Source organism: Silene latifolia, chromosome Y (assembly GCF_048544455.1).
Source record: "Silene latifolia isolate original U9 population chromosome Y, ASM4854445v1, whole genome shotgun sequence".
Taxonomy (NCBI): domain Eukaryota; kingdom Viridiplantae; phylum Streptophyta; class Magnoliopsida; order Caryophyllales; family Caryophyllaceae; genus Silene; species Silene latifolia.
Genome location: NC_133538.1, coordinates 213,705,764 through 213,725,021, shown reverse-complemented (window position 1 = coordinate 213,725,021; position 19,258 = coordinate 213,705,764). Strand labels below are relative to the sequence as shown.

The following is a 19,258-nucleotide window of genomic DNA, read 5'->3' as shown; positions in this document are numbered from 1 at the left end:
CTTTGTTGCATTGAGTTTGTATATAAATTTTTGAACAAAATATGGTCTAGGAAGGCAGCATGATACCCTGTATGATGATTTTGTCTTGGTCGTGTCTTTCCCCTCCTAGTGGCTTGCACCTTGTGACCTCCTTGTTAGGGTGTTTGCTTGCAAATACCTGGGAAATGAGGCTTGACCGAAGAGTATTGACCACCTTGTGAGACCATAGACCGTAGTCTAGACCTAGATTTCGACATAACTACTTACATGTGAGATTTAGAGCCTCTTTGGGACCGGTACATCCATATCTTGTCTCCTTTAGGTTGTGAGTAGGCTCCTTGCATGACATGTCACATCATTATGCATAAGCGTGGCGCCCTCTCCTTTTTGACCATGAGATGTTCATTTGTGTGCATAATTTGAAACAACTCGTTGCATTTCGTTCTTGAGCCTCACATTGCCAAATAAGCCTAATTTTCGACCCTTTAGGCTTGGACCGATTTTGCTTACCCCTTTTGAGCCTTAACCTTTCATTTGACACCTACAATACGAACTATAACCCAAAAAATAACCGACCTTGATCAAGAAAGTTGTCTATGAGTTTTGGTAGTATGAAGAAGGGGATTTGAGTCTTGGTTTAGTGGATGTACACAATCCACTTGAGTCGGAATAATGGTTTCATTTGGCTTGCCTTGAATAAAGAGGTTGTGAAAAGAAAAGAAAGAAAAGAAAATAGAAAAGAAAAAAAAAAATTACTTGTACTTTGATTAATGAGAAAAAGCCATGCAACACTCCTCATTCGTCATTAAGGAATAGAAAAAGGCGTTGCAAAATAAAGGGGCACTTGATGATTTTTCAATGTGAGTCGGATTTAAATAATTTTTGCTTTAATTTGGTAAGCCGAGTTCATGTTAGGGTGTAGACGTTACTCAATTGTTGCAATAAGGTGATGATTTTTATATTTTTCCAAAGTGAGTCGGGTTTGCACAAATTTTGCATAATTTGGGAAACGAGTTTTTGTTAGGGTGTAGACTGTTACTCATTTGTTCTAATAAGTGGAAGAAATGGAATTTTGGCAACTTCTTGATGTTTACCTCCACATTTTTCCAAAATGGTGCTTGCACCAACTCCGTTTCGACCCGTCACCTAGCCCTGTTACAACCCTTGTTTCTCTTTATGCACATTTTTCTTTTTGCATCTCATGTATGGTCATGTAGGAGGAGAGTCCACGTTAGATTGCGGGCATGTCTCACGAGTCGAGTAGTTGAGTGATTTTGATTACTTTTTAGCACATAATCACCCGTCCTTCAAAAATGAGCGACTAGTGAAAACCGTGAGGAAGTCGGTAGTCTTGGTCCTCTTAGTCAAGGGTCAACTCGGTTGAATCTTGAGTGTGTCATGTAAATCTTAAAGGTTAGGCTTTGCTTCCCCCTTTCCTACCTTTTAATTTTTTTCCTAGGCATTTGGTTGTCATATTGAGGTTGCTTGAGCCATCACTAGGACATTGACACCCCGCTAAGACTATGAGACGGTATCTCCCGACCGAAACCATTGGTTTTGCAAAACAAAACCCTCCGCATAGATGAGGAAAGCGGTTGACTTTTTGATTGATGCATCATATGGTTTATTATGTGCTTGAATGTTGGATGTGTCTAGTTTTTCTGCAAGCCCCACTTGCCTTGTAAAGGAGCGCATACCTAATTGCATTTCATTGTGAGTTGAAGGGACGGAGAAGGCCCGTTAATTACCTCTTATCGGATATTATTAGGATAGATTAGTTGTCGCTTTAATAAGGGTCCTTAGTTTAGTTTAATGAGCTTACTCGAGGACGAGTAAGATTTAAGTGTGGGGAGATTTGATAAGTAGTAGTTAGGGTCGTTCTGCCCATGCTTATAACTTATATTTTACTCGATTTTGTGTGCTTTTATTGAATTAAAGCTCATTTTACTAACTAATTAGAATTTATTAGTTTTATTATAATAATTGTGAATAATAGTTATATTTTATATATTTGGGTACTGCTATTGTTATTTCCATTTTATAGGTACAAGTTCGTGAAGAAAAAGACGGGTTGAGACCGGACTAAATGAGAGTAAGCAAGCAAAAACTAAATGAAAGTCAATCATTTGACTTTAACAAACACCAAACCCCCATTTCATTCCCCTGCCATTCTTCTAAACCCAATACTAACCACCACATTACCATCACCATTGGACTACTCGAGCTCCCATTCCCGTTTCAATTCAGTTATAAACTGACCTCCTTTCACCACCATTCACACTAATCAATCAACTACTCCACCGTGCTGCTCCTCTCATCAAACTGCGGCTTACCTCCGTCCCCACGAGCAGCATCCAGCTACAATATCGACTAATTCATCTCTACCGGAACCGACTGCTGCTACCCGTCGGACAACAACCAGCAACCTGATCCATTCACGCAACCAGCAGAACTCACACTTGAAATTCGACCAATCCATCTGCAGTCCGACACCACCAGGTGCGTCTCAGACCACCACCTCCTACTGACCACTTCGAGCAGCCTTGAACACCAGAGCAGTTGTCTATGTCATTCATTGCCTGACCCTTCAACTCGGTTCCGAAACTCGACAAACAAGGGCGCCAGTCCGAGCAACTACCAGCAGCCGCAGAGCTGACCACCGTGACTCACCACCGCGAACCACCGCAGACCAGCAGCCACCACGATTGTCTCATCACCGAGCTTGACATCCATTATCGCCATTGACTCGATCTCCTTCACTCTGCATCTCCTCTGATCTGTTTTCATCATCACCACCGTGGCACCTCCATCTCACAGACGCAACGCCACCAGTCCACGACTCCAACCGACTACCGCTTGTTGTCACTCAACCCACTTTCAACCACCATCAATCATCACGGTTTGGTGATGTTTGTATTCGATCGGCTCAATTGTTTCGGTTCTGGGCTGAGTATAAGAAGGATGAAGAAATTAGAGTTTGACAATTTTGTCCCTCACTAATTGACCTGGCATTTGTCTTACCCGAGGTGTCGTTTCATTTTGTGGAGGCTGTCGTTTGGTTGCTTTCCCTTTCCATATAAAAAGAAATGAAATCAGATTAAAAAACAGCAGGTGTAGTATCCAGTAGTTAGAAAAAAAGGCAAAACTCCATCTTATTTCCCCCTTCATTAATTTAATTTAGTCTTTAATTTCATTTCATATTCAAATCTTTTGTAATCCATTATCAAGATCCATCCTTTAATGTTCATTTCCTTACAAGTTTGGTATATTTCTCTTATTCGTTCTGTTATTATTGTTATTTCAAATCATTAGTTCAAAATTAATTTGATGGTTAATTTTATTAAAGTTTGTATCTTTTTTTAATTTAGTTATGTTTAATTTCATGTTATTGTTGTTTGTTAATTTAATTAGTTTAATCCCTCTTTATTTACATGTTATTTCATTCCTCTTATCTTGTTTTGTATGTTCAATCTTGGTACTAACTAGTTAGTAGAGTGCTTAAGCTTTGCCTAGACAAAATACCCATATTCATAGCTTCATTGTTTTCATATGTTGTTGGATGATTGCCTCTTATCTTGTGCTTTAAACATGTGTGGGATTGCTTAGACGAGAGTTCGGCTCTCTTTGTGTTTGGTTTGACTTTCTTGCGGCGAGAGCCGGGCTTAGTTGGACCGTACCAGATAGGTGGGTTGGGGCTAGTTAGGGCGAGATTTCAACTAGACTTGACCCAATGACCGTATCATATCGAGAGATAGGGGCACACCTAGATTTCACCCTCCGTTATGCCCTATACATTGACTAAGACTCGACCTGTAACACCCGCGAATGTCTCATTTTGACATTTAAAATTTATTTAACAATTTAATTATTTTATTTTATATTTTTAAATTATTTAATTTAATTAATTCATTTTAAACCGATTTTTATAAAAGTAACATTTTAAGGCTTAATTTATATGAGAATACGGATTTTAGTCGGATAGTAATAATAATGATAATATTAATAGTAATATTAGTAATAAAGTTCCGTCTTAAATTATAGTAGGTTTAAGATGAAATTCCGTCTAGTTATAGACCGTCACATTTTTACATATAACGCTTATTTATTCAGACCAATCACAAGTCCTACCTTTCCATTTATATAATTCCTTTTTTTTTATTATTTAATTCTCTCTCTCTCACATTTTGTTTTTGTTGTTGACCAATCCCAAACCCCTTGACTCCCCTTCCTTTTCCATTTACCTGGTAAACAACCCAAAAAGTAGCAGCACTCCCTTCTTCGAAAATAAACAAACAAGTAGAGCATACAACGCCATTTTTGTGACCTTGAAATACAGATCCCGGCCCCATTTCTTCACCATTCCTCTTAATTTTTGTACCATTCTCCTCCTTACTTCCTCCTTCATCTTTCAAGGTAATAAAGCCTCATTTTTGTGATGGTTTCATTTTTCGCCGTCTTATAAAAGTTTTGTCTTATAGGTTCTTTATCCCGTTTTCTTGCTCTTTAATGAAGGATTTGAAGACTCGGAGTAAGACTCAAGCTTTGGGGACTGTTTATTCGAATAATAAGGAGCGTTTAAGGTAACGGTGATAGGTTACTCGACAAAAATGTCGAAATTCCGTCTTATGGGTCGTTTTATATACTCGTGTGTGATAAATTTGGGTCCTTTGTGCTTTTCACTTATTAATGGTTGAATGTGTCGGAATAATTGTTTTAGTGCCTGGGTTTTATATGTGAAATTCCGTCACAATTTGTGCTAGCTTTGGACCGTGTTAACTCAGTAGAATGGTGGGTTGTTTGGTCGAGATTGGAACACTTGAATTCTTGAAATTATCGGGTTAATTTCCGTCTTAAAACTTGTCCTTTTCAGATGCCTGAGTTTATTTTCTTTTTTCTGATTGATTGATATATTGTTCAATAAGCTTGTAGCACATAGTCATATACCCATCCCTTTGTGCAATTTACAACTGAAGTGAACTCGTGTTTTTAAATGTTACCATGGAAAGTTGCCTAAATGACTAAATGATGCCAGTAAACAAATTCTGCATGTTGATTAAACCAAAATACTCCTTTCTCTGTTGTGAACAACAGTGGACAATGATCTCTGTTGCCTAAATGACTAAATGACAATGATTTGCTCGCCAATATGTTTCAATATAGCGGCTCAAAATTGTGAAAAAGGGGTTGTGAGTCAGTGTTATACACGATTTTTGGTCAATGTTTGGTTGGTGGTCCGAGCCAACTCTCTTACTTCCGTCTCAAGTATATATCCAAGTATGATATGGGTCCTTTGTATGGTTAATTTCCGCCTTGTAACATGCTGAAAAACTTGTCTTAAGACGGCTTCACAAATTGTCTAGAAACCATGTATATAGATCGTGTATGGGTGATTTTCTTGGACTGTTTTTGAGTCGATTTTACGGACGATTTGAACCAATTATTTAATTTCCGTCTCGTGCGAATATCCATGTGTGTAATGAGTTAGTGGTATGTGAGAAATTCCATTCTTTTTATGTTTAAAATTTCGTCTTAAGACGGTCACAAAAGAACTTTATAAATTGTAAAAAAAGGACTTTGTCGAGCAGTTTTCGCGGGCTGTTTTGACGGGGTTCTTTATGCTAAATTGAACCCACTTTCTTGCTATTGACTCAAGTACATGTAAATGTTTGGATTGGGTCTTTTGTTTGGGTGAAATCCGCCTTGGTTTGGCCTAGAAAACCGTTCCAAGACGGCTGGACAGGAGGGAATTGTTGCGTTTTGGCTGCTCTGTATACATACATACTGTACTGCGTGTTTTTGTTTGGCTGGTGCTGTGCTGCTGGCTATTTTATGCAGAGACTGGACTGCCAGCATTGGCACTGAGACGGGGTGCGGCCAGACCGTGGCCGGGTTGGGCTGGTTATGGCTAGGCCGTAGCCTCGGTTGGGTTAAATTTTATCCGTGAAATGTTTATGTCTGAGTTCAATTTGAATTTCCGTCACATGATTTATGTATCTTAAATTCATTATTTGCCGTTTATTTATATACTTCTCACATAAATCGTAAATGTGGAATTTATTATTTATTCAAGTCAAAATTTGATGAAATGTCTCACTTACCTATAATATGAAATTTTAATCCGTTCATCCTCATTTATTTATCGTATCTCAAATATGAGTGAGTTATTCTACTTATTTAATTAAATTGAGTCATTTATAATTGGATGCTTGTTTTGCTTATTATAAATGGTTCATCTCCGTTTGTTTACATTTTTATTCAAGTGACAAATATTGAAGAAATGGGTTACTTATTCATATTCATGATTATGATTTGGCATGAAATATCTCACTTGGATTATTATCGGTTCATTACATGTAGTAGTCTCTTTCCAAGTTGATTCGTATCGCTTGGTTGAGTCTTATTCTTATGATAATGCCTTTATACTATACCGTATTGCTTGACTTATCTTTACGCCTCTTTCTGATCGTCCCCGCCGATTGTGGGTTTAGCTCATATTTTCCGCCTCTTTCGGACTGTCCCCGCCGATTGTGGGTTCTCGATTGCCATTTTAGGGTTCGGGTCTTGGATGCGGACTGCCTGCCGCATGTCGAATCGGGAACCTGTCTTTGTCCCGAGAGTCTCGCGATTTAGACTAGGACTGAGTCTTGGGAGTACCATTGTCGTCCTACCAGGGGAATTATATTTTGATATATGAGTAGTAAAGGTCTTACTTGGTTTTAGATATTGGTATTTATCTTTCAAGGCAAGAGTTATGCCTTGTGTTGTTTGTCTTGGTCCTATCGGATACCAGGGGTGAGCTATAAGCCCTCTAGTTGCGATATGATCGTCGGGATTGATGTTCCCATCCGTTCTTATGGTGAGATGCAAGCCATAAGTATGAATGTGACATTAGTAGCCACGTCCCGTGCAATGTTTGCTAAGTGGTTTTCCAAATAATGGCTACGGTTTCTATTCTTGTAATTTACATTGGTTGATCCCTTACTTAACTGCTTCACATGATTCGGATTCTAATCTCATATCTTTGTTATAATTCCTTGAAATGCGTACCTTTGCATACATGACCGTATTCTTGCCCTTCATATTATTTAATGGTCTCACGTGAAAAGTTGAATCTTTATTATGCTAATGTTGGCCTATCTTGTTCCATCCCAATTATTTGCCATGTTTACATATAAACTTGATATTCTTATCTTTTGTATGTATCTTATATGACTTACCTGTTTTAGTTCCTTGTTATGTTCGTTTTGACATTTTGTGGCTGGGAGAACCTTGAGTTACTCCCCACTGACTGTGGCGTTCATGTTTACATGAATGACAGGTACTAGTTGGTGCATTTATGGGGTGAAGACATGTGTGAGCTAGCGAGCACTTTGGCCTTGTAGTCGGCTTATTAGGATTGCTTAGACTCACCTTTTATTGTTTTGTCATTCGAAGGATATATTTTTCCTCACCTTGACTATCACGTTTGCATAATCTAAACTTTATTTCCGTATTCTTTATTTATGTTTTCGATTTTAATGAACCCGCGCTTTAATTTTTAAAAATTTCAAAAATTTCCTAAATTTCCGCTTTAATTTATTAGTTATATTTTCCGCGTTATCGCGGGGTGTCACACGACCCCTCCTACTTGGGTGACCCCGACACCCTAGTCTCTCTTCTCATTGTACTTAACTTGCTTTGTTTACTTGCTTGTTCATTTATTTCATGTTCTTAGCTTAGACTTTTAGCATAAAAACCCCTTCAATCTAATTGACCGAATAGACTAAAACGAAGACCGAGACTTATAAACATTTCTAACACACCATCTCTGTGGATCGACCTCCTTACCCTACTACATTCATTAGTTTGGTATTGAGTTTATAAATATTGTTTGCATATTGAGGAGTACGACAAACTCGGTATCAAAATGCAAAAACTTGATATGAGTTTTATTTATACTCCTTTCGCAAGTGAACGATTACTCGTTGTAATATGCAAAAGGGTCGAACCCAAAGGACGGAAATTGTGGCACTAGGATTACTTGTTTACTAGCTAGTTTAGTTCGATCTAAAAAGAGGTGCTTTGAGTTCTAAACTAATGATTAAAATGTAAACTAAAGCAAGTAGGAATTAAACAACGATTAAGATGGTTTAAAACGATGATTAAGAAAGACTAGGACGGTCGGGTTCACCCAAGTAGTATGGAGAGGGGAAATAGGCATGGACTAATGGTTATCTAGGTTGTTACAAACATGTAGATTCTAACCTCTCGATGTAAATTCTACACTTGAGCCAAGATTAACCAACTTACTCATTCAATTAATCTAACTCAAAACTTGTTATCAAATCCTAATTACTACTCAACTTACTCACTCAAATAGTGGATAAATTATTCGAAGAATTAACTCAAGTTACTCATTTGAACAGTTCTTCAAACACCTTATGTGCATAACAAGTAGTAAATGTAAACAACCCAATAATTACTATTTATCCATGCCAAAAGCCTCTCCTTAACACTACAAGGGATTCCCCTACATCCTAGTAAGGCACTACTCACACATGCTGATGATGACATAAACAAAAAGTGAAGAATTTAGCATAAAACAAGCAAAGGGAACATGTTTGCAAATTCTATTAACTAAACAATTCGATATGTAAACAAATGAAAAATGAACAACAATAAAGAAGAGATTATACCAATAGTGAAGACAAAGTTGGAACCTTTGATTAAATAGAAGAATAATCTTCACCAATCTCCAATTAATAACCTAATACTAAATGTAAACTATTGAATAATACTAATTCTAAGCTAATATAAGAAGTAATTAGTGATTGATTAAGGAAAGATTAAAGTTTTGATTAAGGATTTGCATAAGGTTAAGGAAATAATTTCAGATCTAAGGTATGTGTTTACAATTGATTAGGGAAGGGGTATTTAGACTATCCCCTTGGATTAGACATAAGGAGGAAAAGAAGTCCAAGTCTCGCGTGTTTGGTCTCTGTGTTGGTCAGCAACCGGTCAACCTCCCCGTCGGCACAAGCTCTTTCTTCAAAATGTGATGGAATTGGCTTGGGTGTGTTCTCTCACGTGGACCGGTGGCAGCTTCGCGCGAGAGAACACCTCTTGCTGAGTTTCTAACTTCAATTCCTTAGCTTGGTGATGCGTGTGCCGGTGGACCGGCTGCCGGCCTGCCGGCAGAGAACACTCTTTCAATATCTCAACCTTCTTTTTCCTCATGCTTAGTCATCGAATCTCCTCACTTGCCCCGATTTCTTTATAACCGCCTCAAATCATGCAAGAGGGGCACAAAATCATAGACGCGGGTATCGGGCACAAAATGTAAGGTAAGGCGTACAAAACCGACTCGATAGGAGTCAGAATACATGAAAGAAGAAGGTAAATTTGGTGCAAATAAATCGTATATCAAACCTCCCCACACTTGAATCTTACTCGTCCTCGAGTAAGTCCAAAATCAATTTGCAAGACACTACTATGGTTAAGTATCAAGAGTGTATGCACAATATAAGCACCACTCAATTATTCTACTACATAGTCCGATCGAGTATTAGCGCACTCTACGCCCTTTCAACTCACGTAGTTGTGCTTATGAGGTAAAGCACGACTCATGAGGCAAGTAAGGTCTTGCAAGAAAAAATACGATGCATCCAACATGTGAGCACAAAAGCAAGTGATAGAATGCATCTAACAAAAATGGCCCACTTTCCTCATCTAAGTGGCCGAGTTTTTCAGCTCAAGAACATGGTCCCGGTCGAGAATTACCGTCTCAGAGTCTCAATGGAGGTACCAAACCCCTAGGCATGGCCCAGGCAACCCCAATGTGTCCAATAAATCTCAAGAAACGGATTCTAGAGCGAGAAAGGGGAAAAAGGGACTAGACCTCCGAGAATTACAAAACCTACATAAGATTCAACCAAAAGACCCATGACTAAGGGGACCCAAGTCAACGACATCCTCACGGTTTTCACTCGTCTCTCATTTGAATTCCGGGTGTTTTTGTGCAAAAAGTAACCAAAACACTCTCCTACTGCGACTCGTGAGAACGTGTCCGCAATCTAATGTGTAAGACCGTCCCATATCCAAATGAAATGCAAAATGTAACAATGCACAAATCATGAAATAAGGGTTGTAACGGGGCTAGGGAGTAGGACAAAACGGGATGGGTGCAAGCACCATTTGGACATGTGGAGTTAAAATCAAGAATTGTCAACACATTACATCCCACTTCTTATTGCAACATATGAGACACGTCTATGCCGCAACATAGAATTGATTACCAACACTATGCAAAAATTACATAAACCTAACTCAAATTGGAAAAAACTTGAAAATACTCTTATTTCAACAAATGAGCAACCACCCTAACAAGAGTTCGGTTTCCCAAAATCAAGCAAAAATTGTGTAAACCCGACTCACTTTGGAAAAACATCAAATCGCCCCTTTATTTTAGCAACGGCTTTTTCTACCCCTTTAAATGATGAGGAGGGGTGTTGCTTGCCTTTTTTATTTTCCTAACACACATATATAAAATCACAACTAGCTCTTTTTGGATTTTTCAAAACTTTTTCACTTTTCTATTTTGTTTTTCATTTCAACATCAAAACCTCTTATTTATATACAATGCTAAATGCATACCAAATTCCGACCCAAGTGAATATGTACACTATCCACCACTATGACCTAAATCACCTCCTAAAACACTACTACATAACCGAAAAAATCTTGATCAAGGAAAGGTGTATATGGAATGTAGTTGGTTTAGTGGGTTTGCCAAATGGAAAGGCTAAAGCTCAAAGGGGGTGAATCAAAAAGGGAGATAATGGAAGGGTCAAAACAAGGATATTTTGCTATGTGAGGTTCATATGCATGTGAAAACAGATTTTATTTCATAACTTGTGCACAAAAATGAAATGCAAATCATGGTCTAAGGACGGAATGACACACTTATGCGTCTAGACATAACACGTCCCGCGAGGAGACCTACTCACAATCCTAAATGGTGGTCGGGTATGAATGTACCGACCCTGGAGGCTCTAATCCTTACATATCAGTGGTTAGGTCGAGACCGGGGTCTAGCCTACGGTCAATGGTCTCACAGGGTGGCCTAGACTCGTTAGTCAAGTCCCAAGTTTCCCGCAACTAACCTATGGACACGGGTGAAAGCCACGAGGAGGGGGAAGGCACAATTGGGACTTGACGTATCCTTGGGGTACTGACTTCCCAACCTTGACCACATTTGTGCACATTTATATACAAACTGATGCAAACGATCCTAACCTAAGAGAAACACATATATACATGTTATAATGCATGCAGAAATTGAAATGAACAAAAATTAAGCATGCAACGAGTTGACTAAGCCTAGCAGCATATCAACACCAACACAACAATCCAGAAGTTCCCAGAAGGAACATCCAAGGCACAAAAATCCCATTCCCCTTCAAATATGCAAGATATATAAAGAAAGAACGGTAAAGGAGTAAGAGATTAGAATGAGTTTACCAAGAGGGTCTTCTAGCTCCTTTTGCCTCAAATGGTCAATGTCTATGCCAAAGGTTAGCCAACAACTAGTATATATATACAATGCAATGTTTTTGTATTTTTTGAAAGTTTTTGTATTTTTTTGAAATTTTGTCAAATTTACAATTTATTTACAAATGTACATTATTAACAAATATATACAAAGTAGATATTTCCCTCCCCACACTTAAAACTTACATCGTCCTCGATGGAACGTAATGTAGGGAGGAAATAGGAAAAGTAAAAGGAATATTTTTGGATTTTGCTTGATTTTTTTGAATTAAAAACATGTTTTGGTGGTTTTGAATTTTTTTTTTTTGAAATGAAATAACTTGTTTTTGTATTTTTTTGGGCCTCCTCCCCACACTTGCTATATACAACTTCCGGTGAAGGAGGAAGTGTGGGTGGAGGCAAATAGGAAAGAAAAGAACGTGTTTTTGTGTTTTGTTTATTTTTTTTTAAATAAAAGACATGTTTTTTTTTTTGAATATATAGGATCTCCTCCCCACACTTATCTATATACATAGTGTATAGAGGAGATTCGGAAATTAAAATGCGTGTTTTTGTGAAATTTCCAATTTTTCAAATTTTTTGTGTTTTTAAATGGGGGTGCAATGCATGGACTAGGCTACATGCAATATTGAAATGACAATGCAAACTACGCTAAATGGATGCAATTCCTATATGTGAATATATTACAAAGTTGAAATCTAATGCAAGCTTAGATGAATGCAACTACATGATCACTAGGCTAAATATAGTACAAGTAATCTAAATGCATACAAAAGGAAATATGAATGAGAGATTTTGGATTAAAGGAGTCATACTCGGCTTTGGATTTGAAAGGGAGCAAAAGTAGGTCAAAAAGAGCTAGGCCATGTAGGACTAATCGTCGTCCTCCTCCTCCTCATCATTTCCCGTTCCGAACTCGGGTTCCCGGATGAAGTCATCCATGTTCATGCCCATGGTAGAGTCACCCGCGCCCGTGGTTGTGTCGATGAACAACTTTTGGTTCCCTCCCGAACCACTAGCAAAGCCGGCCTCACCAAAAATAGAGGGAGCACCTCCAAACCATCGAGTATCATTCCCCTCCCCTTGAGTAGAGGCCGGGGTGGGGAAAACCAGGGCGCTAAATTAATCCGGCTGGATGGTCATGTCGGCGTAGGCAAAGCTCCCGTCCTTTGGGTACCCACCATCCGGCTCAAGGTAGTAAGAGGGTACGAGGCCGGAAGGGTGTTTGTAATGCCTCCTCCGATAGTCATCAAAGATAGGGAATTGCCCCGTAGCTTGGTCGAAATAGATCCTATCCAACCGTTGTTCTATGCCCCGCCTCTCACTAGCGGCCGTTTGTAAGCCCAACCTCATGTCATTCATGAATGACACCAAGTTGGAGTGGAGCGGGGTTGGTTGAGGAGGTTGATGAGAAGAGGATCCTTCGGCAAATTGAGGATTCCACAGGTTGGATTGAAAGACGGAGGGGTAGGCATCATGAACCAGAGATTCGACTCGGTTTGAGTCGGGTTATCCCTCCCATAGGTGATAGGATGCTCTTGGGAAGGTTGGGATGGGTTCTTCTCCGCTTCAATTTCAAGGAGGTAATCATCTTGGTCAGGCTTAATTTTTATTTTGTTGGCATTTGAAAGTGGGATGGAGTTCCGCTTTTGGATTTGCCAATAGTCAAGGTCGTCGAAGGGGTTTTGCTTGATCCATTCAAGAGATTTTATCATGTAGTCCATTGTAATGTAGGTCTCCCCGAGTAACCAATTCATGGTAGATAAGTCCACCGATCGATCAAGGCTCTTGGCTATGCGGGTGATGATGCCACCCACATGAAGAGGGACCCTTTGCCCCGGAGAGTTAGCCAATTTGGCGAGGTGGAGGACCATGTGGTGAGAAATATTGATTTTATAGGGTTTGGGTTTGGTGAACAAATAAGAGCCCAAGATTTCAAGCTCGATAACCCGAAAAATCCAAGGCTCATCGACGGCAAAAACAGTACACCCCATAAATCGATGCCATATTCTCATGAGTGCATTATGACAAGAAGTAGCCGGTCTTTTCACACCATTCCTATCGTCTATCCCCGAAATTACTTTTCACACTCGCGCAAAGTGAAGGGTGTTGGGTGCCTTGTGTGAAGGAGCATTTTCTAACCCGAAAATATTTGCAAGACGGGAAAGGGAGATAGTGTGGTCTCGATTCATGAGACAAAAATGGAGTGGTGGGCGACCATACCGGTTCCTTTATCCTTATCAATACGCAAACTACTCAAAAATTCCCATGTAATTCGGGGGTAAGTACGCTCATGCATATTGTACATTCCTTTCATACCGACTCCCTTAAACAAAGCTTCCGTTTCTTTGTCTAAACCTAGATAGATACGCGACAAATAAACCTAGTCGGGGTTAGGGGTTGTTGCTTAAAGAGGATAAATATACCTTTTTGAGTTTGAGTTGCAAACTCGACGTTTGGAAAATCGGGATCCGGGTTGGTATCATTGGCCGCCGCCTCAACAAGTTGTTGTTGTGCCCTAGCAAGGTCGCCTTGTGTTTGTTTTCCCGCCATTTATGAAGGAATAGGGAGGTTAATGATGAAGTAGGGTGGTGGGTTGGGTGATTGTTGAAGGTAAGGAGGGGATGGTGGGATTAGGAGAGGGAAAGAGTTATTTTAGAGAGTAGAAAAATCTGAAATTAATGAAGGAGAATAGGTTGTTTTCAAGTATAATTAGGGTCTGATGGGGCTCTGTGTCGGTGGGGGCACCGGTTGCCGGTCCACCGGCAGGGAGTCCCTTCCTTAATTTCAAATTTTTTAAATTTGTTTCAGCCCATGAATGTCTCGCTGCCGGTGGGGGCACCGGCTGCCCGTCCAACGGCAGGGAGCTCATCTCCTTCTCCTTTGCAACTTTTGTTCAGCGTGTTCTCTGCCGGTGAGGCGGCTGCCGGCCTACTGGCAAGGAACACACCTTTCTTTATTTCTTCTCTTTTTCTCTGGTGTCAGGTTTCCCTGCCGGTGAGCCGGCAGGGAAATCTCCTACTTCAATTTCCTACAGCTTTCCTCATAGGTGTGTTCTCTGCCGGTGAGCCGGCTGCCGGCCTGCCGGCAGAGAATCCCTTCTCTTCCATTCATTCATTTTTTTCAATATAAACGTGTTCCCTACCGGCCTACCGACAGATAACACTCATTTGTTCACTTCTCCAATTTTTTTTTTTTTTTAATTTCGAAATGTGCTCGCTACCGGTCCACCGGCAGGGGAGCACTGTGCATGAAAATCCTTTCTTTTCTTTTCTTTCTTTTTCAATTCCACATTATCCATAAAACCCGACTCCGTAACTTGCCCATTTCTTCATGTTTTCCACTTTCAAACCGACGCATTATGTCGGGAATTAGGGCAAGTGAGGGGTCCCATTACGCAATCCAATGTGCCAATTATGACCCTTCCTAAATCTCTCATTGTCTAACTAAATGCATGCTATATACAAATGGTGGTTCTTGTGGGACTCCACCAAACCATTTCTTGTTTAATTTTGAGATTACTCATCCCCCAAGGATGGGGAGTTTTCCAATTCAAGTTCACCTTGGGTCTCGATGGGTTGACCCTCATAGAAGTATTTGACTCGGTGTCCATTTACCTTGAAGCATTCTCCCTTGCTGTTCCTTAATTCAAATGATCCATATAGAAACACGGTCACTACTTCAAAGGGTCCCGACCATCGGGACCTCAACTTCCTGGGAAACAATTGGAACTGGGAGTTGAAGAGTAGGACCTTGTCTCCTACAACGATTTCCTTCCTTGTGATCTTCGAGTCATGCCATTGTCTGGTCCGCTCCTTGTAGAGTTTGGCATTTTCATAGGCATCCATCCTCAACTCATTATGTTCATTGAGTTGAAGGAACCGCTTATTCCCCGCGGCATCTAAATCATAGTTAAGCTCCTTAAGAGCCCATCTTGCTCGATGCTCTAACTCAAGAGGTAAATGACAAGACTTGCCAAAGACCAAATGGTAAGGAGTGGTGCCGATTGGGGTCTTGTAAGTGGTTCTTAGAGCCCATAACACGTCGTTGAGTTTGGCACTCCAATCCTTTCTAGACTTGTTCACAACCTGCTTCAAAATAGCCTTGATTTTTCGATTTGATACTTCCACTTGCCCGTTGGTTTAGGGGTGGTAAGCAAGAGCTACTTTGTGTCGGACGCCGTACTTTTTGAGTAGAGAGTAGATGATGCGGTTGATGAAATGGGACCCACCATCACTTATAACGGCTTAAGGCAATCCGAAGCGGGGGAAAAATGTAGTCTTTGAATAACTTGGTCACCACTTTTGAATCATTGGTAGGGGTGGCTATAGCTTCTATCCATTTGGACACATAATCCACCGCAACCAATATGTATTGGTTGCCAAACGATGATAGAAACGTTCCCATGAAATCCATGCCCCATACGTCGAAGAGGTCTACTTCCAAAATGTTGTTCAAAGGCATTTCATCTCTCCTTCCAATAATACCCTTTCTTTGGCAAGAATCACATGAGTGAACCATGGCATAAGCATCCTTGAATAGGGAAGGCCAATAGAATCCACAATGAAGGACCCAGGCTTGGGTCCTTGAGGTGGACAAATGACCTCTATATGTAGTAGCATGGCAAGCTTGAAGGATTGCTTGACCCTCTTCTTGGGTGACACATCTTCGATAAATCCCATCATTGCACCTTCTATATAGGAAAGGATCTTCCCATACATATCTCCTAGACTCATACCTTAGCTTCTTCCTGGCTTAGTTGTCATGTTTTTCCGGGATAAAGTTAGAGCTCAAATAGTTAGCAATATCTGCATACCAAGGGTCGGAGTGCGTGATAGCTAAGATAAAGTCATCAGGCAACCACTCATCAATGGGGATTCCATCATCAACATCCCCTCAGGATTCTCTAGTCAACCGTGATAGGTGATCCGCAACAAGATTCTTGGACCCTAGTTTATCCTTGATTATGACATAAAACTCTTGCAACAACAATACCCAACGGATCAATCTCGGCTTAGCATCCTTCTTGATCATAAGTTGCTTGATGGCGGTGTGATCCGTGTAGACAATGACTTTGGAACATAAGAGGTAAGGTCGGAACTTCTCAAAAGCATACACCACCGCCAACATCTCTTTTTCCGTGGTGGTGTAATTGTATTGAGCATTGTCTAGGGTCTTGCTTATATATGCTATCATATGGAGCTTCTTGTCTTGTCTTTGGCCCAAGACCGCCCCCAATGCAAAGTCGCTTGCATCACACATCAATTCGAAGGAGATGTCTCAATTGGGTGGTTGAACAATTGGAGCCGATATCAAGGCTTGCTTGAGCCTACAAAAACATTCAACACAAGATTGATCAAATACGAAGGGAGTGTCCTTAGCCAAAAGTGAGGTGAGGGGTTTAGCGTTTTTTGCAAAATCTTTGATAAACCATCGGTAAAACCCCGCATGGCCTAAGAAACTCCTCACACCCTTGACATTTGTGGGTGGGGGAAGTTTCTCAATCACCTAAGCTTTTGCTTTGTCCACTTGGATCCCCTCCTTAGAAATTACATGTCAAAGAACCACTTCCTTTTACACCATAAAATGACACTTCTCCCAATTCAATTTCAAATTGTATCGGATGCAAGTTTGGAGAACAAGGGAGAGATTCTTTAGGCAATCATCAAATGAGGTGCCATGGACACTAAAATCATCCATGAACACCTCCATAGACTTCTCAATATAATTGGAAAAGATAGACATCATAGCTCGTTGAAATGTCCCGGGAGCATTGCAAAGTCCAAACGGCATTCTCCGATATGCGAAGACACCATAAGGGCAGGTAAAAGTAGTCTTTGATTGATCATCCGGGTGGATGGGTATTTGGAAAAGCCCGGAATAACCGTCAAGAAAGCAAAAATACTCATGGTTTGCAAGTCTCTCGAGTATTTGGTCAATGAATGGTAAGGGGAAATGATCTTTGATTAAGGTGGAATTAAGCTTCCTATAGCCAATATACATTCTCCATCCCGTGACCGATCAGGTGGAGATGAGTTCACCATCCCCATTCTCAATCACGGTCATACCGCCCTTTTTGGGGACGATTTGAACCGGGCTAACCCAATCGCTCCCGGAGATGGAGTAGATAATTCTAGCCTCAAGCAACTTGTCAACTTCTTTCCTTACCACCTCCTTTAATTTTTCATTTAACCGTCTCTTAGGTTGGGTGGAAGGAGTGAATCCATCCTCAAGTGTGATGCGGTGCATGCACACTCGGGGATCGATTCCCGTGAGGTCATCAAGGTTATACTCAATGGATTTCTTGTTTTCCTTAAGAACTTTCAAGAGCTTTTCTTTTTTGGAAGCCAAGAGGTCTGCATTGATGATCATGGGGAAGGAGTGTGCCTCATCAAGATAGGCATACTCAAGGGAAGGGGGTAAAGGTTTAAGATCTACCTTAGGAGGGTTCGGACCCTCAACTTCATCCAAGATAGGTGGTAGAGCTTAATAATCTTCCTCCAAATGCTCCCCCGAGCACTTGTCCTTAGCTTCTTCAATAACTTCTTCCAACATGTCTATGGAGTAAACACTTTCAAACATAGGTTGTGACATGGCTCCGGTCAAAGAGAATTTAACTACTTTCCCTCCCACTTTGAAGGTGAGTTTCCCCTCCTTGACACTAATATTCACATCTCCGGTTGCTAGTAAAGGTCTTCCTAGTATGATTGATGTTTGTTGATCCTCCAGGATGTCAAGTACAACGAAATCCGCCAGGATAGAGAAGTTTCCAACCTTAACCGGCACATCCTCAATCACACCCATCGGTCTTTGTACCGATCTATCAGCAAGTTGCAATGTCATGGAGGTGGGAATCATGTCATTTAACCCAACTTTGCTTGCAATGGGAAGAGGTAAAATGCTAACACTAGCACTAAGATCATAAAGTGCCCTTTTTATGCTCACATTACCCACCGTGCACGGGATGGAAAAACTACCCGGATCTTGTAATTTCTCCGGCATGGGATTGAGTAAGATTGCACTACATTCACCTCTAAGAGAGACTAGACCATCTCCTCCAATGCTTCTCTTCTTGGTCAACACATTCTTCAAGAATTTTGTGTAGAGCGGCATTTGTGTCACTACCTCGGTGAAAGGTAATGAAACTTCAAGCTTCGTCAACATATCCAAGAATTTGGAGAACTTCCTCTCCTCATTCTTGACTCTACTTCTATTAGGAAATGGGATTGGAGGGTTAATGGTATTTTCGGGAGTTGAGGCTTACTTGGTGCTAGCTACTTCATTTGCTTCTTTTCCTTTCCCTGGTCTCTTTTAACCACTCTTTCTTGGTCTCTTTCAACCACTATCTCCTCCAAAACAAAGTTATCATCATCCTCAACATAGTCACTCACCTTCTCCTTCTTAGTGTTGTCAACTCTACTTGATGGTGAGGGAGGTGGACTCTCTTCACCATCCTTCATCACATCTCTCTTCCTCTTTGGTTCATAGTCCTTGTAAGGGTCCTCCAAGTCTTTCCCACCCCTCAAGGTCATCACATGAGCTTGTTGGTGTGGTGGTGGCCTATCCCTAGGTTGAGAGCCTTCAGGAGGCAATGAGTGAGGAGCCCTTGGTGAAGAAGAGGGGTTTTTTTAGCCATATACGAATCAAACGTCCGTTGATGTGCTTGGACATTTGCAAGTTTGGTCTTCAAACTTTTGAATTGTTTGTCAACTTTGGCATCCATGTCCCTTAGTAATTTCTCAAGATAAGA

At 40.5% G+C, this 19,258-nt stretch overlaps 1 protein-coding gene and 1 long non-coding RNA gene across 2 annotated transcripts; one reads left to right on the top strand and one right to left on the bottom strand.

Annotated features, from left to right (window-relative positions):
• Positions 1-4,291: 4,291 nt before the first annotated feature.
• On the top strand, positions 4,292-7,427 carry LOC141628275 (uncharacterized). The gene is made up of 3 exons (XR_012537115.1): positions 4,292-4,392; positions 4,492-4,559; positions 7,298-7,427. It is a non-coding gene; the product is annotated as an uncharacterized LOC141628275 (long non-coding RNA).
• Positions 7,428-17,994: 10,567 nt separating this feature from the next.
• Positions 17,995-18,621, bottom strand: LOC141630043 (uncharacterized). Its single transcript, XM_074442932.1, has one exon. The coding sequence runs from the start codon at positions 18,619-18,621 to the stop codon at positions 17,995-17,997; it is 627 nt and encodes a 208-aa protein (XP_074299033.1).
• Between the last annotated feature and the right edge of the window lie 637 nt (positions 18,622-19,258).